General features: G+C 42.3%; 1 protein-coding gene across 6 annotated transcripts in view; it reads left to right on the top strand.

Annotated features, from left to right (window-relative positions):
- The window catches only part of PTBP2 (polypyrimidine tract binding protein 2), a 110,548-nt gene that overhangs the window by 39,299 nt on the left and 44,791 nt on the right, over positions 1-26,458 (top strand). For all 6 annotated transcript variants that reach the window (XM_053247086.1, XM_053247083.1, XM_053247080.1 and 3 more), the window contains 2 exons: positions 11,356-11,528; positions 16,592-16,735. In XM_053247086.1, the coding sequence (XP_053103061.1) occupies positions 11,397-11,528; positions 16,592-16,735 (276 nt within the window). In that variant the 5' untranslated portion in view covers positions 11,356-11,396. The remainder of the gene's footprint in view (positions 1-11,355; positions 11,529-16,591; positions 16,736-26,458) is intronic.

Here is a 26,458-nt window from a genome sequence, read left to right as displayed (position 1 = left end):
CCTCATTCAGCCCATCATTACCTCCAGGCAGGCATTTAGGGAAGATATACCATTTCCTGATGAAGTCAACATGGAGAAGTAAATCTGGGCGGCATATTGATAACACTCAGCACCAAACCTCCTGATGATCTCCCCAGCGGTTTCTTGTAGATATTAAAAAGCATTGGAGACAGTATGGAGCCTTGTGGGACTCCACACTACAGTTCTTGCTTAGCGGAACAACAGTCTCCAAGCAACACCATCTGGAATCTGCCAAGAGAGGTAAGAGTGGAACCACTGTAAAACAGTGCCACCCAATCCCACCTCCCTTAGGCGGTCTGGAAGGATACCATGGCCAATGGTATTGAAAGCTGCAGAGAGATCCAAAAGGATTGGCAGAGTCACACTCCCTCTGTTGATAGTGAGTTGGAGATAATCCATCAGGCCAGCCAAAGCAGTCTCAACCCCATAGCCCACCCGAAAGCCAGTTTGAAATAGGTCTAGATAATCTGCATCATCCAAAACTTCCTGGAGCTGAGAGACCACCACCCACTCATCCACCTTGCTCAACCATGAGAGATTAGAAAAAGGTCTGTAATTAGCTAACTCTGAGGGATTCAGCGTAGCTTTCTTCAAAAGTGGTCTAATAATAGCTTCCTTAAGACAAGGAGGCATCCTGCCCTCCCTCAGAGAAGCATCTATAATATTAACCAGACCCTCTCTGATAATATGATCATCAGAGTCAAGTTAGGCAAGGGTAAAGAGAACAGGTTGTAGGACGCACAATCCAAAGCAGTTTGTCCTCTTCCTCAGGGGTCACAAACTGAAAATGATCCAATCTAATCCCATAAGAGGAGTTGCTGGACACCTCCACAGTAGACTCTGCAGTAACTCTGGCATCCAGCTCAGCCCAAATCTGAGAGATTTTATCCGCAAAAAAGTCATTAAAGATGTCACAGCGAGTGACCGATAGTTCCAAGTTTAAATTCAAGAGGGAGGGGGTATGTCAATATGCTAATAATTAGATTACACTAACAGTTCCTTAGGTGCGTGCTAAACTACCTCAGTGTTGCTGAATGGTTTTGTAATGTATCTCTATAGGTAAGATCAGAAACCTACTGATAATTTCTCCTTTTAGTAAGACTCTTGTGTGAACTTATTAAAGTGAGGGGGAGAATGGTACTAGAACAGAGTAGTACCACTTTGGTGCAAAGCTCTTCTTGCTGATGCATAAGGCCTGCTGCAGTCTAGAAGTCTCTGAACCGCCACTGGATTTACAAACTGCCATGTTTACTTATATACTAATAATGCAACTGCTTTAAAAATAGGGTATAGTTGACTGCTTGGTTTTCTACTGCAAGAAACCCATCTAATATTCCTAGAGAGCTCAGTTGGTCTCTAAAATGACATAAACATATATTTGCTATGCTATATAGCACCAGATGCTGATTCGTTAAAATAAGAATGTGTATATTAGATATATAAAACAAAAAATGTGTGTAAAAAATTATACAGGACAAGCACTTCTGCAAATACCTGGACTGTTGCTTACTAACCTTATGTTAAGGATAATAAAGTAAGTATTTCACAGCTGTATCTAAGTAATTTTTTTAAAAGGACTAGCTTTGCTTAATAATGGAAGAAAAGGATTAATTTTGGGGGGTTGGAAGATTTCAACTGAATCACTGACTTTGGGGGTTTACTCTTTTATATGCTAACTGGATTTCTCGATTGCCTACCCAAGTTTTCCCTGGTCAGACAAAATTGTCTGTGTATTGATTTCATGCTTCTTTGGTAAAACTTTAAATTGTATGGGGAACCAAGAAGTCAACTTTTTAAGTACTGATGTCTAAATCATGTCATTACTTATTGCACTATCCTAAGTAATGAAAATGATCTGAGTGCTAACTATTGTTGCTATAGAGAGCTTGAAAAAGGGTCTCTTGATTTTTGCTTTGACACAGCAGCATATTGCACTTGTTTGTAGATAGGTCTTTGTGTATGTTATAAAACTTGGCTAAGATCCAAGGAGCTACTTCCAGCACACACAATGATTTAAGCATACCCTGGTGGAATTTCTGAATTGGAACAGCAGGAACCTTCCCCACCCCTTTAGGCCAGATCATAAATTACTTTTGAAAGTCTACTCTGTTCCAAAAGTTTTTGTTTGAGAAGAAGTCCAAAGCTGCCCTCACTTCTGTTTGTGTAACAAGTTGTTCTATCCTTTGAATTCTTGAGTTGATATTTGCAACTACACAGGAATTGCATGCTTGTACTAGCAAAAAATGGGTATTGTAAATGTCTATACTACTGTAACCAAGTAAGAAAATTGTAAAGCTCTTGAATTTCAGCCTTGCATTCTCTGTTCATTCCTTAAGGTGCAGTAATAAATAGCTATTCTCCCCAGTCCTCACATCAAGTATCACAATGTCTGTCTTGACTACTGTTCAGGGGACTATCTTCTACCTGAAGAATGGATGGGAAACCAGAGGATTCCCCAGACTGTGTTTGCATCTGCAACAGAATTCAGATATATTTAAGGCTGTTGACTCAACTCCTGAAGTCTTGGGTTGCATTTGCCCCATGGGTCCAGTTCATTATTTGGGTGCTTCTGGGCTATACTATCACATATAATTCACATCCCTCAAATGTATCAGCCGGATAAAGTTTTGCATGCCCTACTAAGTTTTAGATGCTTTGTTATGTGTGATTTTGTTATAATTTTATCATGTGTTAAGGTTGACTCCACTGAGGAGTCTTGATTTCATTTGATAGAAAATCTTCATCAGTTATGACTGATGGAGTATGTGACTGTATTTCATACACCCAGGCTAGCATATCAGAAAATGGTAGAAACAAACCAAATAACTAGAGTTGCACATGGTCCTGTACTGTCCAGTAAGAGGAGACACTAAAAAAATGTCATCTTCCCTCGCAAGTTGTAGAAGCTACCCATACAGTTTGCAAGGAAGGAAGAAAATATTCTATGGAAAAGATTTCAGACAGGCTGTGCTGACTCATCTGTAACCCTATAGGCTGTTACATTACCACTTATTAATGAAAAGAGAGCAGGGTTATATAACAAGTTCTAGTAAGAACTAATCATAGCCTACTTTCCTTTCACTGTCTCTACATCTGGACTAAATTTGGTGCAAATTGAGGTCCACAAGTTAGATCTCTTGCGCCTCAAATGTTCATGTGTCCGCCATCTTGGATTGGGGTGGATGACATCATTATAAACTACACCATTGAGGTGTCCCTGTATGTTTCACTACAGCTGTTACAAATTTGGTTCAAATCGGTTAGACAGTCCTCAAGTTAGTGCACTTGTGCCTCAAAAGTTCACACGTCCACCATCTTGGATCAGGGTGGCTGACATTATCAGAAACTATACCATTGGGGCATTTCTCTGTGTCCATTCAGCTGTAGCAAATTTCAAATTGGTTAGACTTTGCACAAATTAGTGCACTTGCAAAGGTTTACATGTCTGCCATCTTGAATTGGGGTAGTTGGTATCATCACAAACTATGCTGTTGAGGTGTCACTCACTGCAACTGTACCTAATTTGCTTTAAATTGGTTACAGTCCACAAATTAGCCAGCTTGCGCCTCAGATGTTCACATGGCCATCTTGAATTAGAGTTGATGACATCACACACCGTGCCCTTTGGGCATCCCTGTGTGTCCCTACAACTGTAGCAAATTTGGGTCAAATCAGTTAGGTGGTTCACAAGTTAGCCCACTTGTGCCTCAAAAGTTTACACATCTGCCTTCTTGGATCGTGGTGGATGACATCATCACAAACTATGCCGTTGAGGTGTCCCTACAACTGTACCCGATTTTGGTTCATATTGGTCCAGGCATTGCAAAGTTGATAGTGGTGGTGCCCCCCCCCCCCACAATGTTGGGTGATCTCATAAGCCTACTGGAAAGTAGACTAAAAATTAACCGTGCCCTTATCTGTTCTAATCAAAGTAGGGGGGCTTGCAGCTGAATGGAAGCTGGCATATAGCTTCTCATACTTGACAATAAAATTTTTAAGAGTGACTCATCTGGATAACCAGGAAACATCACAAGATACAGCAAGATAAGTGTTGATCGATCATTCTTGTAGAGGTCACAATGTGTAAAATAACATGTTCAGTAGTTCAATATCACCTGAACCGCAAGGGCAAAGTCAGGATGCGTAAGGAACCTCCCCAAACCTCCCTTGGAGCACCGCTGTAGGGAGCGCATTTAATCGAGCTAAAGATAGCGCTCGTCTGAACTTGGAAAAAGAAATATTATTTAAGTATGCAGCGGGTTTTGTGTTAAAAAGCTGATCTCCCAGGTAAACACCTTTTGGGATTTTGGCAACTTCTAACTGTAAATCAGTCTCAGAAATATGTTGTTTAATAGACTTCCTAGCACAATCATAACCCAAACTAATAAGCATATCCAGTGAAAACCCATAAAATTCGGATTTTGTTTTAACAAGATGCTTCCAGGTAGAATCGAAATTGTCAATTAATACCAAGGGGGCAAGTCCAGATTGAGAAAAGACTAATTTTAACCAAAATGCAAAAATGCATTTCCAATACTCCGCTTCCAAGGAGCCAAGGTCCACCTCGTGCCTAATGACAGCATTAGAAACACATCTGGGAAGCTGCAATATAGATCTAATAAACTTTGTTTGGATAGCTTCCAGTGTGACGGAATTGCCAAAAGGGTCCAACTGAGCACCATATAATAATAAAGGGTAGACCTTGGCACAAAATAGTTTAAGAGCAGCTGGAATACAAAGGAGGAGTGGAAAACCACACCCAGGTACTTAAAGATTTTAACTTGTTTCAAGTGATGACCATTCATTCGCCATATGTGGCGTTTGGGGCGCTTGGCAAAAACTAACACTTTAGTTTTTTGATAGTTTACTTCGATAAGCTCTTCAGCACAATAGGAGCTGAGCAATGAAACGGCCCGTCTCAATCCTACCGGTGTCAGGGACATAAGGACCATATCATCGGCATACAGCAAAATGGCAAGATGTTTATGGGCCAGTTTGGGGGGTGGATTGAGGGGACACTCATGATGGAAATAATAGAGTTGATATATATATTAAATAGAATGGGGGCCAAAATACAGCCCTGCCTTACCCCTCTGGAAGTAGGAATTACAGCCGAGACTTGGCCCTGTGCGCTCAGGCGGACTCTTAGGCGGGTGTTCTCATGAAGCTTGTAAATCAGCGCACACACACACACACACACACACACACAATGTTGGGTGATCTCATAAGCCTACTGGAAAGTAGACTAAAAATTAACCATGCCCTTATCTGTTCTAATCAAAGTAGTGGGGCTTGCAGCTGAATGGAAGCTGGAATATAGCTTCTCATACTTCTGCTCAGTTATGGCAATACATTTCTCACACACTGAAGCATTACAGGACTCTGAGCCATTCATCCAGGCCAAAAAGCTCCAGTCTTCTGCTATTTTCTCTTCAAACTTGTAGCTTTCTAATTTTATCTTGCTGCATATAATTAGTATGTTGTATTTTCAAAGTATGTGCCATACCTCATTCTTCCAAGTTTTGAAAGATAATCAAACCATAATAATATCTATATATACCTACTTCCTATCAATATTTATAACAAATATTGTGGTAGATTTTTTTTTGATGTAGCTTTCTCTCGGAGTTCTTCTCTCAGAGAAGAACATCTTGAAATAAGTAGCTCCTCATTCCCCTTGGAGGCAGGACTTTGTACTGTTCACTTGGGAATGAGTTGTCTTAGTCTTCTCTGAGCTAACAGTGTTGTTTACTGGTCTTCGGAACAGCAATTCCTCAAAGGCCTATTACAATCTTAGTTATCTTTCCCCCTTTCTAGCTATAGTTAGGTGAGCAAGATGTGTCAGCGCAGCTGGAAACTGCAATATGACCAGCCAGCAGCGCCAGAAAACTCTATATCTATGCAGCTGTCCAAAACAGCAGTTGCAAAGTGGTCACTTGCCCTTTGAGTTCACCAACTTCCCAGGTATAGACTCCCCAGTATGGAAGGACACTGTAGAGCTCAAAATCAAACTGGGAGGCTGTAAATGCAGTGGGATCTGTTGGCACCGAAATGCCCTCTGGAGTTGATTCCATTTGGACATGTGCTGCAGTGACAACATGCTGCAGCTAACTTTAAATCTCCTGCCAGTCAAATCATATCCTATCTGTGTGCTCTCTTAGAATCTGAGTCCATCTTCTTCTTGCCAGTTGCCTGTTAAGACTACTCCATAGCACAGATTTTAATTCAACCCGAGAGTTTGAAGCTACACTCCCCAAGTGAGGAGGGAAGCAAAAGAAAAAAGGGCACTGTTGCTTCAGTACAAGAAGAAGCTTGAATAATTAGGAAATGTCCTATTTATTATTTATTTGAAATTTCTTATATACTGCCTCCTCCAAAGACTAGGTGGTGAACAGTAACCACATTTAAAAAAAAAAAATTAAAGGGCAAAAGCCTGGCAAAAAGGTAGATCTTCAGAAGGTCTTTAAAAGCTGCTAAAGAGGGGGCTGAATGAATCTGCGGGGGAAAGGTCTTGCTGCCTGTCATAGGTACTTGGAAGTTACATTGCTTGGTTTTTGTTTTTTTAAATCATTCCTAATTTTAGAAGAATGTGGCGCTCGTTTTCAGTAGTTTCAGCTGTGTCACATTCCATGATGGGAGGTGGGGGGAACATGTCCTAGAGCAGGAGTGGGGAACCTTGGTCCTCCAGCTGTTTTTGAACTACAACTCCCACCATCCCCAGCCACAATTATTGTGGCTGGGGATGATGGGAGTTGTAGTTCAACAACTTGGAGGGCCAAGGTTCCCCACCCTTGTCCTAGAGGAAAAGTATGAAACCTGTGAAAGGCTTGCCTCTGGAAGAGAATAAGAGGAACTAGCTTAACCCATGCAGAGCATCTGCGCACTAGTACTTGATTGCTCCCCTCACCCCCTGCCACACACCTCCTCATCTCAGAGATCTCTCCACTCTCACCTGAGCTGCACTCCTGATCCTCCTCTTCCATCCCCCTCACCCCTCTTTGTCACTCCTCCATCCCTTTACTCCATCTCCCTCAACCCTTTTGGTCATGGCTGCTGTGTTGTGGCACCTATTGGCCAAGCTGCAGTGCCTTATCCCCAGAGACCACCTCATCCAAGCCCAGCTCCTGTTCTTCCCTACAGGAGCAGCAGCAGCAGTGGTTGACCGGGCCCTTCTTTGCTGCTGCTGCTGCTGGCGCCACCATGGCTGTTAATTCCCCTCAGGCTGCTGACAGGCCCAGGTCCATCCCTCATTCTCCTTTCTTCTCCCTTCTTTTTCTTTCTCCACTCATTTCCCCCCTGTCTTTCTTCCCCTCTCTTCTTTCTCCCCCTCCCACCGAGTTAACAGAACTTGTTCATCTTGTTTCCTCATCTAATTCACACAACTTCCTTCTGAAGAGGCTCTTTCCTCCCTCTCTGCCCTTCTCTTCTCAGACCCCTGCCCACAATCCTTTTATTTATATGTTTGTATTTTTTTCCACACACACACAAGCTTAACCTGTGCAGAGCATCTGTGTGCTACTACTTGATTGCTCCCCTCACCCCCTGCCACAGCCTCCCTCACCTCAGAGATTTCTCCACCCTCACCTGCTGCTCTGCTTCCATCCCCCTCATCCTTCTTGGTCACTCCTTCATCCCTTTACTCCACCTCCCCACCCCTGCTCCTCCCCACAGGAGCAGCAGCGGTTGACCGGGTCCTTCCTCGCTGCCGCCACCGCCATGGCTGCTCATTCCCCTCAGGCCACTGACAGGCGCTAGCCTGTCCCTTGCCTGCCTGCTTCTCTCTGCCGCTGGCCTTGGTAGCCCCAAACAGCAGCAGTGGTTGACTGGGCCCTTCTTTGCTTCCAATAGGCACTGCCATGGCCACTAGTTCCCCACAGGCTGCTGACAGGCTCGGGCCAGTCCCCCCCCCCCCCCGAGTTAACAGATCTTGTTCATCTTGTTTCCCCATTTAATTCACACAATGGCAACCTTCTTCTCCTGAAGGGGCTATTTCCTCCCTCACAATCCCTCTCTTCGCAGACCCCTGCCCACTATCCTTTCATATATGTAGATTCCTCTCCTCTACAACCAAGAACATCTTCCAACCAGTAACAGTTGTATTCCTACTGACCTTAACCATCACAGGCTCCTCCTCCCTATCCGTATATGGAATCCCCACTGCCCAATCACCATAGCACCACAGGCTCCTCCTCCCTATCTGCATATGGAATCCTCACTGCCCAATCACCATGGTGCTTCTGTTCACAAATTTTCATGACAGCTGCCACACATGGGATTAGCCACGGGTATGCCTTAGAGAATTAGATAGATAGATAGATAGATAGATAGATTATTATATGACATTGAGACTAAAGTTGTACACACCGAAAAATGTATGTGTGTGCAAGGAGGAGGATTTTGTTTATCAGTTTCCATTTCCCTCTGTGCTTCCTGAGAATACGTCCATGTGAGTTGCAGGATTCTTAGAGAGATATTGGGGTGGGGGTGGGGCACAGATGGCTGCAGAAAGAAGGGGGGACTTGTAAAAATCACCCTTCCTGTTGTGCATGCAAAAGGTTAGCTGGGATGTTGGCCAGTATCTCAGGATGTCATCCTTCCCCAAGAAGCTTCATAGCGAGTCCAGTGTTCCTATTTTGTTAAAAGTCAAATTATTCAAAGGTTGAATATCTTTGAATGGTATTGATTGTGTGAATATGTTGTATACGAACACAGGAAGCTGTCTGTATTAAATCAGAGCATTGCATCATCTGGCTCTGCCTTGTATACACTAACTGGCAGGCTTGAGCCCTGGCATCCATTATCCTAGAAAATAAGCACTGATCAGAAATAGTGGCGGGCGGAAAAGGTGACTGTTCTGAAGGGTCTTTGATTTCTAAACATAGCTACATGTCTGTCCCATCTTTCCAACAAGGAGTTTAGGGTGGTATTTCTGGTTCTTCCCCATCCATTTTATCTCTAGGACAACTCTGTGAGGGAGTTAGATTTTTTGTGTGATATTATAAACACATACTATATATGTGTGTCTAGCCCTAAACTTTCCAGTGAGCTTTATGCCTGAGTGAGGATTTAAACCCAAGTCTTGTAGTGGTCATACACCAACACAAAAATTCTAGGATTCTACAATGACGCTTTCCTATCTTCAATATTCTCACTGCTGTTAGTAGAATGGACTGATGGGGCCGCTTGTCCAGAAGTCATTAGAGCAGGGAGGCAAATTATAGCAATTATAGCAGTGTATAGCCTTATACTGTGTAATATGTTTCTCAGATTCTGAGTGTCAAATTATTATTTATTATCTGTAGGAATCTGACATGCTTTCAAGGCTAGATTTCTGCTTGCTTGGAGGCTTAGAGACAGCAGCAGGCTAGGTTGAATAGAATCCTTTAAAAATGTCTACGCGTTTGCACTTCATTAAGGCCATATATTTACCTTGGTCATTGGGTGATTTGATACAATATTAGTAGTTCATTACAACATGAAATAAATATGTAATCCTGCTGGTAAGGAATTAGACAAATTAATAAATGATTCCGAATTAGCTGTACATGTATTCAGTTTCTGACTCTCCCTCCCCCATTTTATTCAAACATTGTAGTAACAGCAAAATTAACAGTCTAAGTCCCACATCTTTTCCCATTCATTCAGAAACAGGAGTAGCAGATTTTCTCTGGTATTAGTTCATGTGACTTTGGCTAAACAATGTCTTTTGTAATCATAATAGTATTGTAGTGTAGCAGTTTGAGAGGCGATGAATTCTTATCTCCAGAGTCTGGAGAGTTCTGCAAGATTTTGGCAAAGCTTGTAATTTTCATCCTTTTCCCCACAACAGCTCTAGCCCAAATATACATTAGACAGAGATTATCCAAACATTCTTTAGGGTACATGATGCATTCTTCAGGGGATTGCATTTTTAATGGTCTTTCCAGCACTACATAAGAAAAACTGTTTTTAGCGTACTCTTCCTCTTGGCATTAAAGCTTTGTACATACATAGCTTAGTTCAGTGTTTTCCAAGCTTTTGATACTGGGGCACTCTTTCCCTTTTGGATTAAAACTGGAGGAGGCATACTTCAGATATGTGTATTGCAGTCTGTTCTCATTTTCTTATTTACATTTCTGTCCTGCCTTTGTAAGATTTTATTTGCAGTGAATTCCAATCATTCATAAGTCACAGGAGAGACATCTGAAATGCTGAAGGCTTAACAATGAGTCTGGCTTCTAAATTTTTAGATTGGCTCTTAGATCCAAATAAAGATTTGTCAACGCCTGTATTCTGCTATATTTGCATTTCTCTGTATGATGGTAACCATTCTATATCTTATTGGTACTTTCTGTGTTACTGCCTATTTTATTTTTTTAAGTCAAATTCTGTTTTGAAGTAATTGTCTTTTGCTGTCAAGCAGCTGTTTACATCTGCTTTCCATTGTGTTAATTGTGATCAGCCCATCCCTTTCCCACAAATCAACTACATATCATGTTGAGAAGTATATTAAATTATCTATTTGAATTTTGAGCAATTCTGAAAGTTTATTGTTTAATTTTTTTAAAAAATTGTATGTTTTGGTGTATTAGTATGCTCTGCTACCTAAAACAAAACGTGAAAGTAATACATGATGGCTGTTGGAAAGGAAATAACATTTTCACAATGCTGTGTCTTAGAATGTTGAATTAATGCTATGTTTCACAACCTTCTAATATTTGAGATTCCCCCCTCCCCCAAACTAAAAGTGGAAGCAGGCTTCATTTTTGCATCTCGAAATATTTATTTTGTTGAGTATATAATAGTAAAAATTACCTGACAGCCCATCCCCTGTGTCCTTTACCTGGACATGCCTCCTGACTGGAATAAGTCACATGTTCAATGCAGGTGGCCCTTGTTATCTGTGTTCCTGGCAACCATGGTTTAACATATCTGCAGTCGGGAAATGGAAACCCAGCCTCTTTATCTAAAATAATAGGCAAAATCCACCTATCAGCAGTTCCTGGGTGGCTGGAAATGACTTCCGAAGTTATGGTTATCGTTTGATCATTGCTTTTCAGCGCTTCAGGCAATTCTGTAATGGATGCAGGGAAAAAAAATCTGATTGGTCAACTTAACAAGTATTATCTGGGTGAACAAAGTGAACAAGTTACCTGAGTGAACAAAGTAGCAGCTGCCATTTTTCTTGAATTATCTCCTTTCTAATATGTTCCAGTAAAAGATAATTTATCTCATTTCAAAAACTAATTTGGAATTGTACATATGCACAAAATGTATTCCCCCCCTCCCCCAATGAGTTTTTAACCAATAGGGTAGCTTTCAGAGATGAAATGAACTGTAAAAAATGTCTTTCAGCCAATGGTAACGACAACAAGAAATTCAAAGGTGAAGATAAAATGGATGGGTCACCTTCTCGTGTTCTTCATATCAGGAAATTACCTGGGGAAGTGACAGAAACAGAAGTTATTGCTTTAGGCTTACCTTTTGGTAAGGTAACCAACATTCTCATGCTGAAAGGAAAGAACCAGGTACTTTCTCATTTTGTCTTATTGTTTTAGAATAGAAAACATCCTCCCATCAAACAGTTTGATTTTGCCTGGGGTGGGACTGTATGCCAGCACATGAGTCAGGACACAAGATGTTTCTTTACACTGCCTTTCAAAGCTTAGTGAAATTTTTACACACCAGTTTTCTGCATGGATGAGTGGGAAAACATAACATCTTAAGTACCAGCAGAGTAAATCTGGGCATCTGTTTTTATACACTTGTCGTTTCTTGTGCTTTCTGTTGAGCAGCAGCATATACACTTTTGAGTTCTAAGTATGGGCACAACCTAGTCGGAGTTAAGCACTTTGAAATGCCATTGATTTTAGTAGAAAAGAGAGTTAAGCACTTCTTTAATCATCCCAATGAAACTAGTAATGATGCTGAATGGACTCAAATGCTCACATACTCTTCCCCACCCCACCCCCGGCCAAACATCCAGATCCCTTCAAAGTTTGTTCCTGATCCAGCAGGGGCTTGATTTAGCTCACCAAGCCCTGCAAACCAGCCCCTCCTTTCTCAAGCTTACTCTTGTGAGGTGGTTGTGGGGTCCTATTGCATCCTGGCAGCAGTGGCTGCTCCTATGCATGTAAGCTGGAGTGTTCAGATATTAAGCATTGCTTCCCTTACAAGGGTAGGCATGAGTGGGAGAATGGTGGCAGTGGGGAAAGCTGTGGCAAAGAGGTAGTGTTGAGCCTAGTTCCAAATCTGGCTTTTGTTTCAATGAGTGAATTTAGGCACAAGCTGAATAAGCCTAAACTTGTTTGATGGAGCCTAGTGACACTAACCTGCAATAAGGGCCTGGTGTTATACACTCCATCTGCAGCTTGTTGAAAATTCTGAAGGCTCCTCTGTGCAAAGGCAGAGAATTGTGGAAGGTCCTAAGAGCCATGTTTTTTAAAAAACAGCATATTGTCTGTATATATGCCATGATAGTAGGGAACTTAGCCTACGGTTCCCAGCTCCTAGGGAAATCTAATCTCTGGATAGCATCCAGGTTAGCATTTCTGTGAAAAGAAAATTTTCACTTGTACAAAGGCGGAGGTACTATTTAGCTGATCCTTTTTTTCTCTCCAGTCTCTGTACCCCCTGAAAATATGTCCTTGGAAGTCCCATCCTCCACTCCCTCACCTCAACACATAATTTCAGGGGTCTTCAGAGAGAAGGGGCGATTGGCAAAACAATCATGCCTCACCTTACACAAGTGGAAGAAACAGCTTGAATGCTACCCGTTTAACTGCAGCAGTAAGCAATGAACAAAGGCATTGGACACCACCTTTTCTCTACCCGCATGCTTGGAATTTCCTCTAGCTTTCTCTGACTTCAGTGAACCAATGATCAGAGCCAAATTATTTTCATATGTTTTCTTGCTCTTAATAAAATTAGGGTCTAGAGTTTGGATCAGTTTTTTAAAATCTCTCAAATACGATTTAAAGCAGTATCTCAAGTTATCAACTTATCCTTCCAGTATTTTTGTGTTGAATGCTTTCAGTGGTTTCTGAAAAACTTGAAACTTTGTGTTTTGATTCTGCACACTTTTTTGGATCTAACAAATATTTCATCAAATAAAGCTAAAATTTTCAAACTGGGCAATTCAACCATACTCCACCAGAACTTTTATAACTGGCGCTGCTGGTTTTCTATCTCACTACTTGAGATAGAAAATATTTGAGGAGCTATTCTTAGCCCTTTTGATGAAATCACATGTACAGCCCAAAAAGGCACACAGACAGTAAGTACAGAGATTTCATGATACAGGTAAAAAAATTTATTCAGGTTTATTATCAGTGAATGAAGATGAGACACATAAGAGGCTGCCTTATACTAAGTCCAGCCATTGATCCATCTCCTTCAGTATTGGTTACACTGACTGACTTGTAGCGGCTCTTGCAGGTTTCAATCATGGCTCTTTCTCACCCCTACCTGGAGACTCCAGGAGTTGAACCTGGGGCCTTCTGCTTGCCAAATATATGCTGCACTAGTTCCCCACCCTAAAGGCAAGTAACTAGCCTGTTGTTACAGACTTTTATGTCCGATGATACCACATCAATTTAAGAGAATGTTTTCCATGTTATGAGCCCTGCTGCCTGTTGAGATCATCTGGGGAGATCTGCAGCTGCCACCAACTCCTCTGGTGGCAGCTCAGGGATAGGGGTGTGCACGGTCCGCTGCCCCCCTGGTCCAGCACGGGAGGGACTGTTACTTTAAGCGGGGGGGGGGTAGTACTTCTTCCCCCTCTGGTGCTGGTCTTTTGAAAAATCATCTTGGGGTGTCAGAGTTCCTCCCTGCCACCCCTGCCCCCGTCATTGTTTGTAAAGGCTTAAAAGAGATGAGTGCTAGCGGCGCGCATGCGCCCTCCTTGGCGCGCGCGCTCGTCTCTGACGCTGCCACGCGCGCTGTGACGTATGCAGCGTGCGTGCGGCAGCATCAGAGATGAGCGCGTGTGCCGAAGAGGGCGCATGCGCGCCGCTAGCGCTCATCTCTTTTAAGCCTTTACAAACAACAACGGGGGCAGGGGTGGCAGGGAGGAACTCTGCCCCCCCAAGAAGATTTTTCAAAAGACCAGCGCCGGAGGGGGAAGAGCGGCGGGGGGGGGAGTACTACCACCCCCCCGCTTAAAGTAACAGTCCCCCGCCCATCCGGACCTCCGGACTGGTCCGGCGGTCTTTTCTATTGTGCCCGGACCGAACCGTGCACACTCCTACTCAGGGACAGGCCTTCCCCGTTGCTGTCCCAAGGCTTTGGAATGCACTTCCTACTGAAATAAGATCCCCATCTCTGACAGAGATTTTAAAAGGGTTGTTGATGCATGTATTTATCCAGGCTTTTGATTAGATTTATAGAATCCATCATTATTTTAAAATTGTTTTAATGTTTTTAAATTTTGTTTTAATCTGTGTTGTTGCAAACTGACCAGAGATGTTAGTTTTGGTTGGTACATTAATATGCTAAATAAACTATCATGTCAACTTTCATGTTAACATACTAAAAATGTACATACATACGTTTGTGGGAAACAATATCTCTGACGACAAAGATTAGCAAATAATCTTTGAACAAATAATCTTTGAACAAGAAGCCTGAACAATGATTCCTTGCTAAAAACATTTTATATACCCAAGGATGCAGTGAACAAGTCATCAGCAATTCAAGGGGAAAACCCTGTGTTCCATTTTTTTGACCCAAGTATACCTCTGATCAAGCCATGACCTAAGGAAAACATTTTATTTCTTCACTATAATAGCTTCTGTTAAAACTGCTAGAATAACCTCTTTTCAGCTAACAGTTTTCCCAAATAAACTTTCATTATACAGACAGTGTGCGGATGCAGATTCCATCTCCAGCATCTGTAAATGTTCTGATAGGCAAGCTGGAGGCTACTGTCTGTTTGGTCTGGAAAGCCAAGACCACAGGTTTTCAATATCAAATATAATACAAACTCATGGCAAAGGATATAAATCCAGATACAAAATATTGCATGCTTTCTATTGAAAGCTGACATATTTGTCATAATGGATGGTATCTAAACTTTAGACAGTGGCATTTTGTTGTTGAAAGCTCCTTCTGCTTGCGGAAAAATTATGCTGATGCAAATTCCCCTTCCACTTGCAGAAGGACTTTTTCGTATGAATGCAGCTACTCCACTACTCTGCCAAAAAGTTGGATGTACCCTTGTGCCATATTTCTGAGAGGTTTCTTTTTAATTTTATGGTTTACAGTACAAATCAGTGTATTGGTGGTGTGTGTGTCTTAATAAAGGACTTTTAATTATAATTGTCCAATTCATAACTAATGGGGGGGAAATGCATTATTATTTTGTATGGGTACAAGGAGAAGGTGTGGAAATGTATGTACATTCAGTGGGCTGTTCTGTCTTGTTGTTGTAGCTTGCAGGGATCCTTTTGGAAGCTTGAGTGCAGTGCTTCCATGGGTTAGGGTTAAGGCTTGGCAAACTTCAGGTAACGCAAGCGAGTTACTGATAAGCGTGATGCATTGCCTGCTTCTTATGTTGCTGGGGCCTAGAGTCGTGCTGCCTCCTCAGGTCTTCATAGTTCTCCCTCTAGTCAGGGTAATAATACTGGCTCCTGCCACTTATGGCTTCTACTAACCTGACAGGCCATAACGTCTCTTCTTTTCCTCATCTATGTTCTGGGATGAGAGTCCACATAAGAGAGCCTTTCTCCCTAAAAATTGCTGTCAGGATTCTCCTCCACCTACTTACCTACTTCTTATTTTAGAAATAAAGCCTCCATATTCACAGGCGGTTTGGCTTTCATGTCTAACTCCATATTCAAGGTCAGCCTACACCACAATAATAGTTTGTTGGTTGGCACTGGATGGGAATGTTTTCTGGGATTTCCTTGTTTCACTTCCTTGGAGCTTTCTAGAAGCATGTAGCTGAGCACTGTGAAAAAGAGGGTGTCGGGCTGAAGTATACATGCTTTTTCTAGCAGCATTTTGATAACTGATAACTTATCTACATGGTGCGGCTGCCACCCCCTCCCCCTTTGCACAGCCCATAGCCCAAGTGCACACGATCCCTCCTCTTTTACAAAGCTGCCCACTTGGATGTGGTTTGATTCCAGCCTCCATGGAGGCCAGTATCAAGCCACCGCTGTGTGGGTGGCTTGGTAAAGGAGGGAGGATCATGCTTGCTTTGGCTATGGGCTGCGCCGGGAGGTGGGGGTGAGTGGCAGCACAGCCGTGCCAGGTGAATAATAACTATCTTCTCTCCTGGCTGCCCTTTATTGCTTCACAGAAGCCAGAACCCTCACCCATTTACTTGTAAAGGAGAATCTTTACTGGATTCCCCTTTACAAGTATTAGCTGCCGAACCATTTCGGTCAAATGAACCATACTGGCTGGTCAATTCAACTGAACCAGTTTCAGCAGCACGTGATTCTGCTCGAATTCGTAGAAATGGTGGCTGTAGGTGTCCCCATTTTGCTTCTAATAAGTTAGGCAGTCAACCGTGTGTGTGTGTGTGTGTGTGTGACAAATATAATATTGTAATATGTATTTTTAATATATAATATTTTCATTATAGGCTTTTTTGGAATTGGCAACAGAAGAAGCTGCTATCACTATGGTCAACTATTATTCTGCTGTAACACCACACCTTCGTAACCAGCCCATTTATATCCAGTACTCAAATCATAAAGAATTAAAGACTGATAATACGTTGAATCAGGTAATAGACACATTATGTAGATCAGAGTTGTTAATGGTGTATTGGTTACTTGTACTTAAACACTAGTGCAGCTGGCTTTGCTAACATTTTATAAGAGATTTGAGTTTGTTGTATAATTGCATGCTAAGGACACTTTTATTACAAATTTCAAATAGTGTTTAACGTTAATTATGATTTTAAAAATAAAAGACAATAACTTTTTTGGCTTGGTAGCTCAAGTTTGCCTATAAAAAACCCTTGCTGCCTCATGTGTAATGCAGTAGTTCCAGTATGTTTGAATAATCCATTTAAATTTAATAGTACTGGTACTATTTAATAGTACAAAATGTTAGTACCTCAGCATTTTGGATCTACTCTCCCCGTAATACAGTCAATGAAAAATATATTCATATTCACTCCAGGAAATAAATGAGAATATAGCAGGGTTTAAAAAAAAAAAAAAAATCTTGAAGATGTCTATAACCTATTTCAAATAAAGATTGTATTCTTACTTGAACAGAGAAACTACTGCTCCTTCAGGTGTTAACTTTAAAGGTCTTTTAAAAGTATTTGATGTGGCTGTTTCTTACGAAGAATGTTAAAGCGGCACTGACCCATACTATGTCAGATGGTAATATCTTCATGTTCATTTTTGGGTTCTTTCCTTGATCATACTAACAGTACTACATCGAGCAACATTCTTTAGGATTCTTTCTGTTCTGGTCTTTTGGTTAAGTGATTAGTGTGCCATTCGAAATTTAATTTTACCATCCCCTTTTAGACTGGTTTACTACAGGTGTTAAAAACTTGCTTGGTATTTTTGTCTGAGAATGTTTTTTGCCTAGCAGCTTTACCAATTAAATGTAGTGAGTGGTGGTATGTACATGCACTGCAGTAAAACCTGGGATGTAGTAAGACCTGTCAGCCATAAGCTTTCACAAGCTGTTTTAGGGTTTCAAAATTTACTTATGGAAAAATGCTGATTGCTGGATTCTGTTGCCTTAAAATCCAGTTGAATGACACTTTTGTCTTAATTTTGAAGGCTGCAAACCTTAAAGATAAAATACATGAAAGAAGGAGCTATGATGTGAAGAGCTTAATTATCCCAAGATACTGGGCTAAACTGTTTAGATACAGATATGGTACTGCCAGTCATTCTCTCTCAGCCTAATCTACCTTAAACGGTTGTTGTGAGGATAAAATCGGGTGAGGCACCATGTATGCTGCCCTAAGTTTCTGGAAGAAGGGCAGAATGAAAATGTAACATATAAATAAAGTTCCACAGTTGGGTCAACTTGCTAGTACAATTTGAGCTTGAAGAAGCTGCACTGTTTAATATATATTTCATATCCATCTCACTGAGGACTCCATTTAATAATCTAGCAATGGCTGTTGTAGGATCTGATAGAGAAAAGACAATGAGATTGGACTAGTGAATATTCATAGATGAAGATTCCTATGATCCCTTCTGTATTAAACTTCTAATCATGAAATAAGCATGTAAAAGGTGGGGGTTGGGAGAAGAAATTGTAGCTACCTACTTGAGTGAATAAAAACTTAGAACCACCATTGTTTGGGATGCAAACCATAACATTCCTGAAGTATAAGGCAAACCTTGTTGTCTATGGTTTCAGCACTCACAGATCTGGAAGTGATCCGTTGTCATCATGACAAATTGGTTACTGCACCTCCGCAGGGACCTCATGGATATAAGTTTATTCGGTCATTGACCAGCAAACATTTACAATAAACCAGTACGTATTTTACAAATAATATAACAAAACCTGGCCATAATATCAGTGTCCACATTAGTTAAAAGATAATTTAAATAAAATTCATCAGACCGGCCAGGCAAATTATCTAACATAGGAGATATAAGTCTTAAACGGGGTTCACTATAAAAATCACAATAAAGAATAACATGTGAGGTGGATTCTATAACCCCTTTGCCACATGGGCAAAGTCGTAAAAATAGCGGAACTCCCTTAAACCTGCCATCCAATACTGCTGTAGGAAGAACATTTAAACACGCTAAAGTGAGGGTTCATCTAAATTTAGGGACAAGCACCACATCATATTAGGTGGTTTAAGATTAATAGCTTGACTCCCTAAGTATAAACTCTGCTTGAGCCATGCACCTTCTTGTTGAACTTCTATATCCAGGACACGTTGCTTAACTAACTTCCTGGCTTGCTCAATTCCTACAGTATGCAAATCCACTACAGAGAGGCCAAAAAAGAAAATTTACTCAACACAGCTCGTTTCCAGCTCGAATTAAAACCATCATTGATAGCCAAAGAGGCTAAACCCGCCTGTCCAAAACTCAGTTTTAACCAAAATTGAAAAATACAGCACCAGTATAAGGATTCCAACCTAATAAGCCCAACTTCTCTTCTGATGACAGCATTTGGAGCACAACACAGTACTTGCAAAATGCATCTAATAAACTTAGTCTGGATAGCCTCCAGTAGGGCAAAATTACTTGCAGGTCCCAGTTGGGCTCCATATAAGAGCAAAGGCAGTACTTTGGCTGTATAAAGTCTCACTGTCGCAGGTATAAAAGCAGCACCATGTGTAAAATGATAAGGTTTGATCTTATTTACAATCAATTGAGCAGACTGCCTGATGGAGTTAAAATGGGCATTTCTAGAGCCAACAGAGTGAAACGTAATTCCTAGATATTTAAAGGAATTAACCTGCTCAATCTTGTGTCCTTGTATGGACCAATTATAAAGCCTAGCTCGCTTGGCGAACACTAAGACTTTAGTCTTACTATAATTTATTTCAATAGACTCTTGGTTACAAAACAATGAGAACAGTCTTAGGGCACACTTAAGGCCTATAGGTGTCTGCGACATAATAGCCATGTCATCTGCATATAATAATATGGAGACGTGCCTATCAGCTAAATTTGGTGGATGAATAGAAAGGGTGGACAAACAAGTAACCACAGAATTAACATAGATGTTGAACAAAGTAAGAGCAAGTATACAGCCCTGACGTAGTCTTCTAAAAGCTGGAATTTCTGATGTTAACTGTCCAGTTGGGCCATAACGAACTTTCAAACAAGTATGCTTATGCAGACTAATAATAAGTTTGAGTAATCTTTTATCTATTCCAAGAGCTTCCAGTTTAGAATACAGTCTCTCTCTAGAAACCGAATCAAATGCAGCTTCAAGATCAATGAATGCTACATAAAGTGCTGAACCTGGGAACCTAAAATACTTCTCTGCCAGAAATTGAAGGGTAAAAGCATGTTCCGTGGTGGAACGACCCTCCCGAAAGCCTGCCTGCTCGATAGCTAAAATGTTATTTGCCTCAATCCAGTCTAGAAGTTTTATCAAAAGATGCCTCGCGTAAATTTTACTAATAACATTAAGTAAGCTAATGGGACAATAGTTGGCTGGGTCCTCACGCCTACCTATTTTATAAAAAGGAATTATTATAGCAAGGCCCCAATCGCTGGGTATTTTAGCAGTTGTATCTACATAGGTAAATAGTGAGGCTAAAATGGGGACCCACCAATCAAGATTCGCTCTGATAGCCTCAATAGAAATATTATCACTACCAGGAGCTTTGCCATTACTAAATTTCTGAATAAGTTTTTCAATCTCTGAACAGGAGACTGGGTTCCACCTAAGAGTATCTCCACTTAGTTGTTCAGCATTATAGACCATATTATAAGCCTTACTATAAAGCTTTAGGAAATGTTGTTCCCAAACCTGAGCTGGAATCACAGAAGCTGGAAGTGTAGGTGTTTGACAGAGCAGGTGAAACAAGCCTCCAAAACTTAGACTGATTGTTAGACTTAGCGGCCTCAATTAAATTAAGCTGGTTTTTATTAACGGCTTGTGCCTTCTTCTCCCTAAGCAACCTCTTATAGGAGGATTTCATTGAGAGCGCCCTTTGCCTATTTTCCAAAGAGAATGCTGTTCTATAAGTTTAAAAAGCCCTAAGTGTGTTATTTCTGGCAATGCAACAATCCCGATCAAACCAGGAACAAGAAAAGGACTTGGTGTGATTTGGATTTTTACTTAGATATACTGAGGTGACAAAAACTGGGCACAACAGCGCTAAGACTGAAGAAAAATGATCTAACATTGAACACCTCTGGGAGCCAATGGATCCTGTTACGATTGCTTTCCGTAAACTACACGCCTCTGCTGACCCAAGCAACTCATGTGGCAAGTTCCTCAGACCACCTCAATCTTTGGTGACTAGTGTTCCTAAAATCTACCACTGGTCCAGCTGCACCTCTTGAGCCAACACCCAACCACAACTTTAAAAGCATAGGGTGATGATTGCTTTCAAGTCTGGGAATAATCTGGAAATTCAAAACCCTGGACAACATACTGGAGGAAACGACAACATAATTGATTAAAGATGGTTTGGCCCCCACCCAGTGCATATATTCCGCCGGAAAATCCGAAGGAACTGAGCCATTAAGCAGCTATAAGTCCTCCTTCATTGCCAGTAGCAAGAGATTAAACCCCCCAAAATGACACCTAGTGTCTTTTGATTGTCTAACCAAAAGCTAAAAAGGAGTTGGGGGGAGAAGTGGAAAATGATATTTCCCAAAAGTAGTGGACCCACTCGCGCATTAAAATCCCGCACCAAAATCAGATGAATATCACTAAAAGTGGTTCGAATATCTGCAATAAATTTCTCCAACTTGGTCCACGAGCTCTCTTTATAAGAATGAGAGCTAGCTGGAGAAACGTAAACATTTATCAAAATAAATTAACTAACTCCTCATTAGCGCCCCTCCCTGCCATGCACGTGCTCTGTGTCTTGCTTTTCCTGGCAGTTGGGCGCCATTTTGTCTGTTTCTTTTCAATCACTGATGCTTTCGGACCTCTGGTTCATTGCTCCTCAGTTTTAGAAAAGAAAGTGTTACTTCAAACAGATTTTCTAGTGCTAACTCGGACTGTGACCTTGACTATTCTTTGTTTTTCCATTGGACTTCGTTCTCAGATATTTGAGCTTTCGGTACAAGTTTGTGTTCGGACTGTAAGTGGGCTATTCTTGGGACTTTGATTTGGACTTGACTGGCTGTCATGGCTGAGAGAAAGAAAACTACCTTTAAGCATTGCTCTCAGTGTTGGGAAAAACTTCCCTCAGCTGATGAACATGAACTCTGTTTATTCTGTTTGGGAGAGCAACACGTCCCCACTTCTTGTAGGATCTGCAGATCCTTTTCGAAGCAAACGCTGAAAAAACGCTGAACAAGCCCTCTTTCGATGTCTGCCCCGGGGTCTGTGCGCACACAGTCTCAAACCCTGCGGGATAATCTCGAGGAGATTGTCTTCAAGAAGCCCAAGTCTTCTAACATGGGCATAAGAAGTGCAAATGACATCGTGTGGCTTCCGATAGCGACTCGCCGCCTCCAAAAAAGGATAGGTTGAAGTTGGCACATTCTTTGGCTCATTCTTCGATGTTGAGGACCCTCTCGCCATCGATAGTCCAATATCGACCACCAGTAACGTTGTCGAGTCTGTCGAAGCCACCTACTGATGCAGGGGCTGGTCTCCTTGTGCCTCTCTCAACGTCATTGTGTTCGGTGCTTCCGACCATCCCATTGATCTCGACAACAACCACTGTCTCGGCATCGATGTCGACACCGGTCTTCCCAGTGCCGAATACTTTGGTCTTCCCCTTGACTTCCTTGATGTCGACGGTCGATACCGATGCGGACGTCCAGCACTGTGCTAATCCATCCTCTCCAGTAGCTACTGTTGCACCACAGCAGCATAAACCGTTGTCTCTCTCACCTGTGAGGACACCCTTGAAATCATCTCTTACAACCTTCGATACCGCAGACAATGCTTTGTTAGATGAGGGTACTGTCAAGTCCCTGTTGAGTGCTTTGGACTCCGGCACGTCTACCCCTTTGGGGTTCCACTTTCCAGGGCTTCCTCACTCCTGGTTTGGAGAATGAGGCTGATGTCAACAAAGATATACCCATTCCAAAGACGCCTTTGATGTCTTCCCTTCGGATTGGAGCCAGGTCTTCTGCCTATATGATACCAATGATCATCCCACCTGCCACTGCTTCACCCTTGAAACCAACGTCTTCCTTTGTGCCGCCTCCTTTGGTACCTCCAAAGGACCTCACTCATGCCTGTGGGTTTAGGCACAATATTTCTCCATCCGCACAGTTGGATTGGGCGGAGTTCCAATTATAGAATACTCCGTGGATGCTGCAAGGCAAAGTTTGTGTGCCTGAAGATAACCTCTGCTTACTTAAACACCCCTTCCCCAATTCTTTAGTAATTGACTGCACCTCTTCTAAACCTGGCCACCACCACACTACCCCCTCTGACAAAGAGGGTAGAAAACTCAATGTTTTGGGACAGCATATTTATTCTTCTGTGAGTCTCTATTTGCATAGTGAACTACACGGTCTGCACAGCCTGCTGTAATTACGTTCTTTGGGACTCGTTCCATAATGAACTGACCACTTCTAATGTGGACGACCTCATCAAAAAATTTGATGACATGCTCACGAAGTGCGCTGATCTCACTCGTCAGCAGTTAAGCACATATATACTTGGCTGAAACCAAGTCCAGGACTACGACTACTGAAGTTACTCTTCGACACCGCACGTGGCTAAGATCCACTACTCTTAACCCGGAAATGAAGGACCATATTGAACACCTTCCATTCAATGGAAAGGGTCTTTTCAGCGAGTCTACTGACTTGACTATGGAGACTCTTTAAAAACCCAGTTTTACAGCTAAAAGCTTCAGAGCTGCATCCTCGACTTCACAGGGCTCTTCCCGCTATAGATCATATAACCATCAACACAGGTTTAAATATCAGGATCAAAAGGACTATTGAAAGCCCTTTAAACCCTACCATAAGAAAAGTTGCAGCCAATGTACCAAGAATCAAGGTCCTCATACCACCAAGGACAACTCCATGAACCCCACCGCCCACTGAGATCTGCTAGACAGGTCCATCTGCAGCTGCCACAGGCTCGTCTGTTGGCCACTCAGGGATGGGCCTTCTCCGCTGCTGCCCCGAGGCTTTGGAATGTGCTCCCTAGTGAAATAAGAGCCTCCCCATTTCTGACAGCTTTAAAAAAGTCTTTAAAAATGCATCTCTTCACCCAGGCTTTTAATTAATGTTGTTTTAATGGTTTTAATGCTGTTTTGAAATATTATTTTTAAATTGTTGTAGTGTGTGTGTTCTCCCCCCCCCCCAATTTTTGTCTTAACAAATGTTTTACTTTGTTTTTATTCTGTTGTAAACGGCCCAGAGATGTAAGTTTTGGGCGGTATAAACATATTTTAATAAATAATAAATAAATAAAATAAAATAAAATCTCCACAGATTATAGCAGAGGATTGCAGCGGGGATTGCATATAGGTGGCGGTGCATTTTGGCCCCGCAACTGACCGTGGGGGCTGGTCTGCAGCCCATTTCAGGCCTCTCTGAAGATGCACACATGCTCACAGAGGCAACCTGCAGATACACAAGTCTTTCTCCTCCTCCAGCACCAATCCATATATGCTGAGGTTGGGTGCCTACTCCCCAACCACAGATAGGTGAAAAGACAGGTTGCTTACCTGTAACTTATGATCTGGAGGTGATCCGTTGTCAGTCATGAGAAATGGGTTACTGTACCTGCGCAGGGACCTCACAGATGGATTAACTAGCTCCTCATTGGCACCCCTTCGTGCATATGCTCCATTTTGTCTCAGTTTCTTGGAGATCAGTCTTATGATAGATGTTCCACACAGTGTGGAGTTCATTGATCAAAGGTAAATCAGTCTTGAGTTGAAAATTCTGCAGCATGGCGGTACGGGTGGGTCTCATGACTGACAACAGAGCACTTCCAGATCATAAGTTACAGGTAAGCAACCTGTCTATCTTGAAGTGTTCCGTTGTCATCATGAGAAATGGGTGACTAGCTAGCTTTTTCCCCTTGGCGGAGGGTGCAGCCATTTCACCCACTACTGAAGGCCATTGTGCTTGATTTGAGTACTTCTCTCCTAAAGTTGGCCTCCACAGCCAATCTTAAGTCCACAGCATAATGTTTGATTAAAGGTAGGGTGTGAAGACCAGGTGGCCGCAGCACAGATGTCTTTGAAGCAAAGGCCGGATAAATGTTCAGCAGAGGCAGCATACGCCCTCGTTGGAGTGTGCTTTGACGAGTCTGGGAGATTGTTGATTCTGTAACTTGTATGTTAAGAAATTGAGCTCCACCAACCAGTGGGAAAGTTGCTGCCTAGAGATGGAGAGACCATTATTCTTGCCTTTGAGCAAGATAAAGAGCATCTTGGTCCGTCTAATATCTGCTGTACGTTTCAGGTAATAGAGCAGACATCTTCTAACATCGAGGGAATGTAATGCTAATCGAGACTCGGGATTTTGAAAAAAGGAGGGGAGAACAATGTTTTGATTCAAGTAGAAGTCCGTGATGACTTTAGGAAGGAATACTGGGTCAGTGCACATTACGATTCTGTTAGGATAGAATTGTGTGAATGGTGCATCTGCGCACAAGGCAGTCAATTCACTTACAAATCTGACAGTAGTAATCGCTGTTAGAAAGGCAGTCTTAAGCGTTAGGTAATGTAGGCTGGCTTCATGAAGAGGCTTAAAAGGCACTTCCATCAGGGAGGCCAGAACTAGGGAAAGGCTCATTGTTCCATTGGAGCATGGATCGGAGGGTGGGGGGAGTAAAGATTATTAACACCTCTCAAAAACCTTTTGCACATTGGGTGCAAGAAGACAGAATGACCTTGTCAGCCGGCATATTTGGAAGAAATAGCGGCAAGGTGAACCCAGAAGGACACATTAGATAAGCCAGCTTCTTTCAAGCTGGTGAGATACAAGAGGACCTGCGTAGGAGAAGCCTCCATCAGGCAAAAACCATAGTCCTTAGCATATATCGCAAAACACTTCCATTTACTCGCATAACCTTTATGAGTGGAAGCTCTCCTGGAATTGAGGAGGATATTCTTTAGTAACCGACCTTCCAGGCCATGAGCCGCAAGGTTCTTAGAGTCGAGTGCAAGATTCCCCCCACCCCCATCTCTTGACAGCATATCTGATTCCATAGGCAGGTGATAGAAGTCACCCGCTGTCAGTCTGAGTAGCGACGCAAAGCAAGTTTGGCGAGGCCACCATGGTGCTACTAGAATGGCTTGTGCATTGTCACGGATCAATTTGCTTATTATCCTCTTGATCAGAGATAGAGGGGGAAATAGGTAAAGCAGGTTCCCTCCCCAGTGATGCTGAAAAAGATCCCCTAGGGAGCAAGGTCCAACACCCGCTCTAGAATAGTATCGTGGAAACTTCTTGTTCCTTGCCGAAGCAAAGAGGTCCATGTAAGGTAGGCCCCACTTCTTTACTAGACAGTCCAGGCAGGACTGCTTCAACTCCCATTTGTGATGTTGTTGGCTATTCAAAGTCCTGCTGAGATCGTTGGCCAAGACGTTGTGCAACCCTTTGATGTGAACAGCCATTACAAACATGTTCTTGGATATACACCAAGTCCATAGCTGAGAACTCAGGGTGCAGAGAGAGCGCGACACTCTACCCCCCTGACGGGTCACATAGGTGATCACCATAGAATTGTCCATCAGTAACTGCACAATCGAATTCTGAAGCAACGGGGCAAAAGACTTGAGAACCAGATAGGCAGCCATCAACTCCAAAAAGTTGATGTGCATGCAACGTTGGCGCATTGTCCATAGACCATGTATGCGGTGTTTGCTGCAATGGGCTCCCCAACC

Source organism: Hemicordylus capensis, chromosome 4 (assembly GCF_027244095.1).
Source record: "Hemicordylus capensis ecotype Gifberg chromosome 4, rHemCap1.1.pri, whole genome shotgun sequence".
In the NCBI taxonomy this organism is placed as follows: domain Eukaryota; kingdom Metazoa; phylum Chordata; class Lepidosauria; order Squamata; family Cordylidae; genus Hemicordylus; species Hemicordylus capensis.
This window is presented reverse-complemented; position numbering and strand designations above follow the sequence as displayed.